Raw genomic sequence first — 12,971 nt, forward strand, 5'->3', positions numbered from 1 at the left:
TTATTAATTATTAATTTTAAATTTACTAGATTATCTTTGTTTATGATGATATCTTTAATATTTAATTTCGAAATTGTTAAATTTGATTTTGATTTTATCCTTATATTTTTTTTATTATTTAAGTTTATATTATTAGCTGAATTTATTAGATTAATTTTATCTATGTACTTATCTTTAAGATTTAAATTTTAGTTAATTAAATTATTTTGAATTTAGATATAATTTTCTAAATTATATTATCTAGATTATTAAATAATTTATTAAGGTATTTTATTGATTTTATTGAAATATATTTCCTCATTTTTAAGTTTTAAATTCAAATTTATCTTAATGTTTCAATTAATTATTTTTGATTTTTATTTAATTTTTATTTTTCTAAATTAATTAATTAATTTGAATTGATTTGGTCAATGTTTTGTTTGACCAAGTCAAGATTAATGTCTTAATTGACTTATCAGAATCTAGATTATTTTGTAGTTCTAAATTTAAATAATGTAAATAGATTATCATAGACCATATTTGGGATAATTTCATATTTATCTAAATTATAATACAAATTATTTAAACTACTACAGACAGGGATATTTTGATAAATTATACTAACCTTAAGCGCATTCTCTAATTCAGTAGACTTCTCTGTTGGATTTGACTCGAATCTGGATTCACTTTTGACTTGATCCTCTAGCTCCATTAACTTCTCGTGAAGCTTGGTTAACCAAGTCCAGAACTCATAGGCATTTCAGTCTTCTCTATTTCTTCTGTGTTTTAGGTTGATCGTCTCAGTGTCATGCCGCCATCATTGTCGTTCATAAGGATGAAGCATTCTATCTGCATCCTCTACAGATTGAATTCATGCCTCTTGTACATCTCATATAGTGGTGGTTCATGGATGCTCCATCCTTCTTGATGAGACATTGGTATACTTGCAAAAAAATATAAACAAGAAGTAATTTTCAAGACTTTATCTTGGGGTAAGTAGTGTGGGAGATAAAGAAATAAGGCATTTCACCAATTTCAAAATTAATAAAAAATAATAATAATAAAATAAAAAAAATATTATGACAAATTTTGTTAAACGAGTTATTTCACCAATTCTAACTAATAGTGAAAATATGAAAGTGAATTTTTCAAAAAAAAAATGGTGGGGAAAAATGAAAGGAGTAAATAATTTTTAATCAAAAACGCTATATATATATATATATATATTAAAAAAGGAACCCCCTTTACCTGATTGGTTGTTGCACCAATTCAGAGTGGTACGCGCTCTGATACCACTTGTTGGATTGTAAATTCGCTAGAGGGGGGTGAATAGCGATCGTCAAAAAACTCGATTTAAACTTTAAGTTACGCAACGAAAAATGGAAGCAAAAGAAAGCAACGCTAACACAAGTTGATTTTACTTGGTCCGGAGCCTTCGAAGACTCCTACTCTAAGGTCCGTACTCATCTAGTGCTTTCATTGGACAATCCACTAATAGTTCGAAAGGTTACAAATTAAGTGCAAGAACTATATTACCGACAATAAGAAACTAAGTAAAGTTGAAGTCCGGTTGTCGGTGGAGCGTAGCAGCGTTACAAGAGCCTTTTCAGAGCACCAAGCAAGAAGGAAACTTGTAGTAGTTGTTGTTCTGAAGCTTCGGGTCGAAGCCCTTTAAATAGGTCTATTCCGGACGCCTGGAACCCCTCCGGGCACTTGGACCACGTGGCTCGGTCAATCGACGCACTCCATGTCAGCTTGGGGATAATTCTTTGATTCCAGGTGCCCGAACCCCTTGTCTTCAGCCTCTCCTCCTACAAGAAAAGATTAGTCCAGACAATTGAAATATTTTACCCTGCAAAACAGAGTTAACACAACATAATATAACGTGAGTATTAATTAGATCCTGTCTTTACGAGACCAGGATCTAGTCAAGATCTCAACTTATGTTTTCCAAATAAACCGAAGTTGAATTGATGCCTACAGCTCCCTCAACGGGGAACGGGTCCTCACTGAATCTCTCCTTTAGTTGCTTATCTTTACTTACCGCTTGCAATCACTTGCCTTCCCTTTAACCCACCGATCTTCCCGCCAGTTGTCAGGTACGCAGATCCAATTGGACTTCGGTCGGTTGTCAGGTCCCACGGACCGAACTGAACTTCCCGCCAAATATCGGGCCCTGCGAACCTATATGGACTTCCCACCATCTATCGGATCCCGCAGACCTAGCTGGATTTCAGTCTGGTGGCAGGTCCTTCAGACCAGTCAACTCCTGCACACTTGGTAGAAAGGTTAGACAACAAAACACTCTAACTTTAGACCCCTTGTCATTCACCAAAACATGAGTTAGATCATTAGTACAAATTGTATCAACACAAGTAACTTCTCTACCTTTGTTCGGGTGATCAAATTTTGCTCTGAATTGAAATCTTTTTTTTTTATTTCACTAGCCTTATGTCTGGTCAGACATGTAATTCATGTTGCCCTATGATGGTGGGAGATCCAGGAGCTCATGAGTCGCCCATGCAAATACATCATGGTTTTGCCTTAGACAAGCAATCAGCTTCGCTTTCTTCTGCATACTCAGTTCGACCGCTATAAAGGTTGTGGCCTCCGGTTGGGTGGGATGCACCTGAACTTCTTCCTTTTCTTCATAGACCAATGTGGGAGGCTCTTCTAGAATTACATTCACCTCCAACCGTTGGGCTTTCCGAGCGGCACACGCCTTAGTCTTTACAATTTCAATGTTACACTGGCAGGCAGTTAGCTGGTTGCCCTTTACTTCCCCGACCGAGTTTTCCACAAGGAACTTGATCTTCTAGCAAAACATGGAGATGACCGCTCAGAATTCATTAAGCATCGATCGGTCCAATATAACGTTGTAAGCGGATGGGGTGTCCACCGCGATGAAATTAATTATCCTCGTCCATTTGAGTGGTTCCTCTTTAAGTGATATGGTCAACCGAGCATGGCCGATCAACAACACTTTATTGTCTGTGAATCTGTATAAGGGCGTTGTCATGGGCTTTAGCTCACTTTAATCAATTTATAGTTGATCAAACATCTTCTTGAATATAATATTCACCGAGTTAGATATATCTACAAAGGTTCGGTGAATATTATAGTTAGCAATTACCGCTCAGATAATCAAGATATTGTCATGAGGGACTTCCACTTCCTCTAAGTCCCAAAGGCCAAAACTGATCTTCGGCACCTCTGCTCTCTCCTTGCTGCATCTGACAGAATGTATTTCCAATCATCGGACATGTGAATTTCGAGCCCAGTTGGAATCGTCGTTGGTTGGGCCTCCTACGATCATGCATATATCGCCATGAGCGGTGTTGCGACGATTCTCCTCTTCTTGAGCTGATGGGCGTGCCTGCTAGGCAGAAGATCGAGTAGGCCTCTCATAATCTCTTCGCTCAACCTGTTGTTGGTGCAGTTTGTTTGCTGTCCTTCTCCCCTTTTGCCGTCCTCCTGATCGGCAATGGTGGCGTTGATTAGGAGACGGGGATCGACGGCGGAATCTCGAAGAAGCCGATCGACATGTCTTTGGTTTGAAATGATAGCAATCTCTAGTGTTGTGCATGACCTATCGATGATAAGAACAGAAGAGCGGCGTCCACGATCACGACTTAGTGAACTTAGGCTGCTCTGCCTTCACATGCTAAACCGTATGAGCTCGAGTCTCTGGATGTCACTGAGTGGTGCCCGCTCTGGGCCCCTTCAATGGTTGGTGGGTGTGAGCCAATCTGCTCCGTGGTGATCGTCGGCTCGAGAATCACCTCTTTCTTCTGAGCTGTTTGCGCCTCTTTAACATTAATATACTTGGTGGCCCACCCAATTAGTTGGTCGAAGTCTTTTGAGGGCTTTCGGATGAGGGATCGAAAGAAGCCATCATTCGTAAGTCCCTGGGAAAAAGAACTTACCAAGATCTCCGGGGCGGCCGATGGGTTTGTACATGGTCACCTTGTTGAACCTCTTGATGTAGGCCTAAAATGCTTCCTTGGGCCCTTGTTTGACCGCGAATAGGTTAACGTTCATCTTCTAATTTCGGCGACTGCTTGCAAAATGCTATAGGGACATCTTTCAGAAGTCTTTGAAGTTGTCGATGGATCCGATCGGCAAGCACCCGAACCACCATTGCGCCGATCCAGAGTGCATAGTGAGAAATACTCGGCACTCTACTTTGTCAGTGTACTGATGGAATGTGACTATATTATCAAATTTGATGAGATAGTCTTCCGGGTATGTCACCCCCGTGTACTCTCCAATCGTCAGCAGTTTATAGTGCGGTGGCAGTTGGTTGTCCAAGATCTCTTGAGAGAACTGCCTATTGATCTGTTCGGGAGTGTTGTCGAGCTGGGGTGCTTTGCCTTTCCACCCGTCCCAAACGGGCACGCCCTCTGAAGAGGACCTGAAGAGGACCCTTGTGTCCTTTCCGCTCGACCATGTTCTTCCGAGGGCGCACGAAACAATGCACGGTGGTAGGGGATTATGCATTCAGAGCATTCCGGAAGGCGCCAGTCGACCTATTGTTTGACTTGTGAATGACGACGTCCTCTGCTCGAGCTCTGGAATTAGCTTGTTGTCTTATCATCGATGCCGCTGGGTTGTTCGCTCGACAATCAACTGCTATCTGCTGTTGCTCCACCATATTTGAAGCTCAAGCTTATATCAACAGCTCCATGTCTTCTTGCGTTAATGTTACAGTAGTAAGTCATCCAACATATTCCATCTTCACATTTCAGATTCAGGTGAAGTTTCTACAGACAACGCCAAATATGATCTTGTGCGAAAGCAGAGAAGATGACAAGCTAGGGATGTGGCTTGAAGGTTGACGAAGTGGAGACTCCATGCGATCCTACAACACAAGAGGTATTAGTGCCGGACCGAGAAGGGGCTCCCCGTATTGGCCCTCCGATGCTCAAGTCAGTTTCTAGCAAGTGGAGAATAGTAGAAAACTATAGCTAGAGTGTGCGAAACGATAAAGTTGCGCATACCTCCATTTGTAAATAGGAACCCCCTTTTATAGTCACTGTAGTGTTTGTGCACGCATCTCAAAGTAGATGCACATTTTTCCAAACATCCAGTCCAAAAATGCCCCTGACACCTTTCCTTAAGCGAACATATAAATTCTTGATATAACAAGCTAGAAGCTTTTATCGTATAACTTGCATACGGAACAAGCTCTGTTGTCAGTGGCACAAAGCTCCAAAATGGTAAGAGGAGATACGTAAGTGGGTCACGTTGTAGGCTGACTGGTGGCCGCTCAGTCGAGACGCGTCCTGCTCGATTGTGCTGAACAGAGCAATCTTCCTTCACTTAGCTTTCTCGTAATCGGAGGGCTCCTCCCCAGAACGGACACGCCTCCCGTTCGATAGGGACGGTGGCCGAGGTATGTCCTGTCCATTTATTTCGTAACCTTATGTTGTCCACTTGGCCTTGCTCACCCGTTCGGACGTACCGTCTGTCCGACCATAACTCAGTCGAAGCTCGCCTGATTTGTAGACAATATCTATTTACCTTTCTTGACTTTGACTTTCACATCAGTCGATTTTCCTTACTTTGACTTATTTTTAATGGTGCCCTCTCTTCATTATCGTATCATTATATTTTATTATCTCAATGCATCTATATTATATTCATATATTTCACCTTTACCTTATATAATTATTATATAGTAAAAGTACATGATCGATTTCATAATCATCAGATAAATTTGAAAAATTATCTTTAAAGAGATAAATTAGTTAAATATTACGGGAAGATTGTAGTAAATTCTGTCCAATGGTAGCCAACTCAACGTTATCTCATGGCTATCTTACATAATTATAATACACTAAGGAGGAGGGAGGAGGAGGGCTGAAAATGAAGAAATAGTAGAAGATGAAATCAAATAGGAAAATACTCAATTGAGCAAATGCAGATTAACAATTTTATTTTCACTTGATATAGATTAACAAGTCAAACTCACTCATATTTAAAATTATTTATTTTCTATATTGAACAAATTTAAATGAACTCTTATAAAAGCAATTAATGCATTTTTTTCACAAATATCTTACGTGTTAAATGTTTTTTTTAATATACTAAATTTATCGAACCGACCGGTTTGCTTAGTAAATGGGTTGCAAGCGGTTGACCGGTTCGGTATTGTCAGATCGCCTATAAATTCCCCTGCTGTCAGGTTCAAAGTTCAGACCGGAGCTAATCATTTCATCTCATCCGACGGCTTCAGATCCGGTGTCAGACATGGACGGCGTCCCTTCCGGCGGGGGCGATTCCTTCTTCTCCCCTCTCTGCATCTTCCTCCTCGTCGTCGCTCTTCAGTCCCTCGATGGCTTCCTGGATATCGTCAAAAAGGTTAGCGGTTCGAGCTTTCTTGTCGCCAAATTGTCCGAATAAATCCCTACGGAATCGCCCTTCCTCTACGAGTCTTCTGTATCATGTTTTTTTTTTTTTTGATCTTTCTGCTGAAGATTCAGGTGGTTGCGAAAAGTTGTTTTTGGTGAAGATCTAGTGGGGTATTACCCTAATTTTCGGGTAGGCAGGGGTGGAAATCTATGAGTATTAAGATTGTTTTTCCGTGCAACTTTAGATGGTATTTTTCTTTACCATTGTATTTTTCGATTAGGCATTGGTGATGGTATTTGTCAATCTTCACCAATCGATAGTCAGGGATGATTAATTGCAATATCTAATGTGATAATACAGGGACAATTTTACCTGTTCCATCTCACTGTACCCGATTTGTTATGAAATGTGACATATCACAATTGCGGAGAACTTTTTTTTTAAAACAAAAAATTAATGGAGAAAATCGTACCCTATATGGAGAGGAAATAGCAAAAAGGAATAATAACCATGCTCATGTATTACAATAACGACAACAGTCATTTCAATGTCTTTTTAACTCAATGCCCTTGATTGTCTTACACTTGTATAACGCTGATGCAGGTATATACGGGTAACCTACATCAACACCACCCCAAACCTTTGTTAGTATGAGTTTGACCTAGTAGACCTACATGACAACAAACACTCTGATCTTTAGGGTTGACAACTAAGTAGAGGTGAACAAGAAACTTGATATACTCAACTCGACCTAAAACTGAACTAGAAACTTGAGTTTTATTAGATTTCGGTTCTTGTTCAGGTTTAAATATTGTAAAATTTCTACTGGGGTTGATTTTTCGGGTTAGATAAAATTTGAAAAACTTAACCAACATGATCTATTGATATACTCATGTCATATACCTCATATATACAATATCTTGTAAAATTCAAAGGATCCAAAAATCTGAAAGAACCCTTAATCTGATTTGAATTGAACTGAAATTTCCTACTCAGTTTTTTCCTTTGTATTTTTAGTTTTGGGCTTTTTTTTGTGTAATTCAAATCTAATTGCACTGGGTTGAATTTTTCTCTGAAAACTTGACTTGATCTTACCTGTGTCTAAGCAAATTCGTTAGCAACTGCCTCAGCTTCATATGCTTCAACTTAAATGATGTTGTGTTGTATACTGATCTTCATGTATAAATGATATTGATTTTCCTATTAAGTATAAACCACATTCATTTTTTAATTTATATTTGTGCATGTATATTTTGAGTTTTTTGTTTTACTTTTTGTTCTTTATAGAAAGGAATGACAAGTGAGGAAGAAGTTCAACTGCGCAAAGAAATCAAGGAACTTTACAAAGAGGCTAGCTCCCTATCAACGTAGGTGTTAACCAATAGTAGAAGAGGTTATTGTAGTGTTCATTAAACTGTCTTTTTTTTGTTATAATCCTTTTTCTGTAATCCTTTATGATACTCAAGTTAGAGCTTCACAATGCTTACTTTTGTTTCTATTTCATACCTAACATGAATTCTTTTTTGTTGGTTTGTACTACAGGCCTTCAACCTTTGCTCAATCTGCTAAACTTAAACGACTAGCTGCAGCCAAGGAAAAGGAGCTGCTTAGAAGTACATAACATGCTATTAATTTGATTTTCATTTTACTAGTCATAATGTTTTAGGTTTGCATTATGTGATCTAGTAGTATGCCATTTCTTACTTAATCATTGACTGCTTGCAAGCTTAAATAACCACAATATATTGGTGCTTCACTATTAATAGAATAATTCACTTTGCTACTAACCATCCCTAAATTTTGAAGTTTATAAAATGATAAGACCTATCTCTACCTGATGTAAAATCATAGTACATTCTGATAAAACTAATGTCAAACTTAGCACTTGTTTGGGATCATATGTGAGACATAGTTTTGGCCAATATTCACAAACTTTAGTCTATTGTCTTTCTTTTATACTATTGGAATCAAGGTTCTAAAATTCGCTAGGCGCTAGACCAGCGCTTAGGCCGTCTAGGCAGGGACTAGGAGCCGCTAGGTAGATTCCACGATATTAACATAAATTACATAATAAATCACATTCTATAACTCCAACACAATAACATCAAATTTAAAATAAGTTCAAAATTACACAACTAATAAAATATTATAAATTTATTCTACTACTTCTTGTTCTCCATAATTTTCAAAAACTTGTTCTTCATCGGACACAAACTCAATATCATTATCAGACACAAACTCAAGGTTACATTTCAGTTTTTTTTTTAATTGGGCTTTAAATTTAAAGGCCCAAATTAAAATAAATCATAAAAACCCTACACTATTTCCGTGACGCCTAAACAATTCAACCGATTAGTCGGCACCTAGGGTTGCGCAATCCTGCTTAGGCGCCATGGCTGTCTAAGCTGGCCGACTAGCATGTTTTCGGTGCAGCTGGCGGACGCCTAGCACCTAGGCAGCGCCTAAGAGGCCGCCTAAGCCGATTTCTAGAACACTGATTGGAATTGATTCTTTTACTGTCTGTTCTACAAGAAAAAGGCAACAGTTTTAATGTAGTAATTTAGATTATGGTAATTATGTTTTTTCTTGCACAAATATAAATTTCAATAAAAAAAAGGCTTCATATTGTGCGGAGCATTATGTTCTGAGAAGAACAAGACCTGACAAGTAATGAACTGAATACCTTTTATGGTTCTTGACTAATAATGTTTTGCTTGGTTGCTTGATCTATGGACTTTACAGTGATCTGTGAACATGCATCCAACCATGTATGCCTTTATTAACACCAGCACATACTGTGCAATTTGCAAACCCAGCATGCTGTTGCTGTAACCCATTTTCATATGAAATGATAGTGATTTCTGATTATATTTATCTCTAGATGTATTATATGTCTACTAATATTTTAGAATAAATAACACCTTGTTTCACATGGGTAATCACCTAATTCCTTGAGCAATTTAGTTCCTTGCCTCCTTGACATACCTAGTGTCTTTATTAAGAACACTTGGAATGATCTTCATAATTTGGCTAATCACAATCTGCACTCTTCAATTTCAGCAAGGATTAAGTGGTTTGGATCTAGATCTATAACCTTTATCTTCAGGTGAAATACCGGAAAAGAATAGAAAAAATTATGGTCTGGAAAGGTTTGGTACCATGAGAGAAGCCGAGAAGCAAGGTGCATTGGTGGTGAAATGGTAGACATGTGAGATTCAAACTTTCATGCCAAAGAATGTGGAGGTTGACTATGACAATGTCAAGAAGAGAATGGGTCTTAATGGAGCTAAACATGGTGCAAAATACTGTAGTTTTTTTCCTTTCCCATGGGCCTGTGCGATCAAGAAATTTATCCATGTCATAGGATAGAATTAGTTAAGCAACTTGGACTAACAATCCACTTTTAAGAGAAAATATTAGAATTGCTAAATATCAGAAGGAGAATGAAAAGGACATGCTAATGAAAAACAAGATGAGTGGGATAAAATGCCAAAGAAATCGGAAATACAAAATCTCATATTTGGTATAATGGAAAAGTTAAATCATAAAAATGGAGTGTGTTATGCTAGTTAAAACTATAGGGATATGTTGCGAAAGTGAAGATGTGTATTGGAAATAGAACCGTAGTATTAAAATTGGCAGTAGGAGATGAGTTATTAAGTGTTATATATGTTTATTCTCATCAAATAAGATTGAGATTAAATGTTATCGACTTATGTTTAATTATGTTCTGAGAATCCTTCATAGTATTGCTATTTATTTTCAAAACAAAACATCAACGTAAGTTTTCTGAAATTTAATCAAAGTATTTATATATACTTTTCCTGTTAGAAACATAAACCCAAATCCCAAGGGATTTTAATTTTGTGAAATATGATCTTTCTTATTATCATTAAAGTCAAGAAGTTCAGAGCACCCTGGTTGGTTCTGGTATCAGATCTTGCATAATTTTCAACTTAGTTACTTCTCATGTTAGCCTCAATAATGTGCACGATCATGTAGTAATCCTCTAAACATGTTCTTTCCTTCACATAATGCGTGCAGAACAAGAAGAGCGCAAGAAGGAGAAAACCTGGTTATATGAGCTGTCTGGGAGGGCCTTGCTGGCTTTGAAGGTGATGTTTTATTTATTCATTTTTCTGAAAGAATGTGGTCCAATCATTTATTTTTGTACAGGTACTGTTGTATGGTGGTCTTGTACTTCGGTTTTGGGGAGTTCCTGTTGCAGCAGTCCCCCAACATCTATTGCAACCTTTTGGTAAGATATTTATAGGTTATTTTCATTCTTTATGAAATATTAAACATTTCGTGTTCCATTATAGTGATGCCTGAAGTGTGTTTGTGTAACATCTTTACATTTGTTATGCATGTTTATTTTTTATCAAATTTGAGGCAGATCATATTATAGGTTGTTATTTCATTTCTAGTTTGTTTGCCTTCTGTGTTGTTGCACTCATAAGAATTGAGACATTTGTTGGTGAGATACAAGAACTATTGGAAGGCTTCTAAACAGAAGCCTGTAAAATGGTGAAGCTTCTTGTTGTTGGATAATTTTCAGTATTGAGTGCAATACTGAGCTTGGTGTGTAAAACTTTTGCTTTATTAAAAGAAAGGCTTAAAGCATTGCCTGCTTTTAAGGAATTCAATTGTTTTAAGGGAAAATTACTTTATTTGAACAGGAAAATTTTCATTACTAGTAGTCCGCTGGAAGTAATTAGTGATTTGGCAGACCAACCTGGTTTCTCATGTAAAAGAAATGAATTTGCTAAGTTGTTGATCTTTTTGAAATTAATTAGCAAAGAAACTATGAAACTAGCTGCCAAAAGTATGATGGGTTGTTTTACAGACACTCCTGTTGACTTTAGATCGGGGCATTTGCAAAACAAGAAACACAGTTTTGGCAGGTTGGTAAATCAGTAGAATGTCCCCTTCAATGTCTAGGTACAAGAGGTATGCCAAAAGCAAATCAATTTTTGACTTGGCAATTTTCACAGTTCAAGCTAGTAATGTTAAATTGATACATATTAGTAGAAGGAAATTAAGTACAATGAGGATATTGGTGATTGTTTATAACTACTCAACTACACGAGCTTGGCACGGGATTTCTATTTTCTAGACCATAGCTCTGTAGATCTTGGAGATTTTTGAGACTGTATATTGAAAGATATGTATTCATTCAATCATACATGATAGGCAAGCTAGAAAATATGTACTTGGCTACTTGCAAAAATCCATTCTTTATGTAGCGAGTTCAAAATAATAATTTAAATTGACACATTAGCAGTAGGAAACTAAGTGCTATGCAGGTATATTTGATAATTGATTGCAGCTATTAAACTACATCAGCCTGGCATTTGGAGTTCTAGACCGAACCACTAGAGATTAGTTTTTGAGATTGTATATTGAAAGATTGTATTCATTTATGGTAGGCGAGCTTGAGAACTATATATCTGCAAAAGTCTGTTCTTTATGCAGTGAGTTCTGAATACCTCTACTAGGTTTCTTCAGCTAATCACTTTGTGCCCATGTCGGATATCAACATTCAGTCATTGACATCCCAAGTGGGCACTCAATATCAATACTACTATGGGTCATGACTCATGAGTTAAATTTCTTAAAACCTACTGTGTTGGACACTCAGATACTCTTGTTGATTAATACTGGATGCTTTCACAGAACTAACTGAGATCTTCCCATTCAATCAGACTAAATTTGAAGAATCTGAAATGACACAAGCATCAGATCCACTTGAACTAATTTGAAGAGATGATGAGTGAAGGGTTTTGCCACTAGTTGTAGTGTAATAAAAGAAATTAAAAAAAAAACGTGGTGGAAAACCTGTGGATGCCTGTTCAAATTCTAGTTTCTCCATTAAATTGTTTAATTCTACTATGACTTCATCTTGCAATTTACCACTGCTCAAAGTTTGATGTATTTTGCTGGTGTTGGCAGGCAGAGTATTGTCCTGGAAGTCTGGAAATGCTGCCACAGGCCAAATCATGGTAGATTCATTGCTTGAATTGTCTGGAAATACAATGACTTGTGGAATTGAGTTGCAGGAATTTTGTTTCCTTCGTTCTAAATGCAGGTTGGCATAATTCCATGGCTGGTTTTAACTTCTCGTGTCAGCAAATTCTTGTGGCAAAAGTTCCAAAAAACCTTTTTCAGCAGTTAAACGTAGGACTACCAAACCTAAGATTTTGTCTGGTATGTAGCTTGTCTATTCTGATTTTGTAGGATCACAAAATGTATTGCCTTTTTGCTTTTTAGCTATTCATTGTTTCCTTTCTTGTCTATGTTCAGATTTTTTCCTCTACTTTTGTGTGTACCATGTCACTCAATTGGTCAATAAACTTACGAAGCTGCATACATTTCGTATTGAGGCACTTAATTTGCAGCGGCAACACTCCATGTGTTCAACTGCTTTTTCAGATTTATGCTATATTTTTCTGACTCTGACATGTAAAAACTTTGTTTTGTACAACATTTTTGAAAGGAATGGGAAAGTGATTTTTCCTGACCATTTTGTCTGATAAATTGTTTACTTTAGCAGTATCTGTGATAAATAATGCTTCCAGTATGTTGGTCTTTGTGGTGATAGTTTGATGTTATAGTAACCATGTTCTTGCCGAAACAAT

The 12,971-nt window shown here is 37.3% G+C and overlaps 1 protein-coding gene across 2 annotated transcripts; it reads left to right on the forward strand.

Annotated features, from left to right (window-relative positions):
* Positions 1-6,181: 6,181 nt before the first annotated feature.
* LOC122002862 (protein GET1-like) lies at positions 6,182-12,888 on the forward strand. Of its 2 annotated transcripts, XM_042558215.1 has the most exons (8): positions 6,182-6,342; positions 7,621-7,700; positions 7,876-7,946; positions 10,378-10,448; positions 10,510-10,591; positions 12,286-12,335; positions 12,422-12,540; positions 12,637-12,888. In XM_042558215.1, exons 1-7 carry the CDS (start codon positions 6,232-6,234, stop codon positions 12,506-12,508), a joined length of 552 nt encoding a protein of 183 aa, XP_042414149.1. In that variant the 5' UTR covers positions 6,182-6,231; the 3' UTR covers positions 12,509-12,540; positions 12,637-12,888. The 2 variants fall into 2 exon arrangements, 1 of the variants encoding a protein (XP_042414149.1); XR_006117735.1 differs by having other exon boundaries at positions 12,286-12,540.
* The last annotated feature ends 83 nt before the right edge of the window (positions 12,889-12,971 follow it).

Source organism: Zingiber officinale, chromosome 7A (genome assembly GCF_018446385.1).
Source record: "Zingiber officinale cultivar Zhangliang chromosome 7A, Zo_v1.1, whole genome shotgun sequence".
Taxonomy (NCBI): Eukaryota; Viridiplantae; Streptophyta; class Magnoliopsida; order Zingiberales; family Zingiberaceae; genus Zingiber; species Zingiber officinale.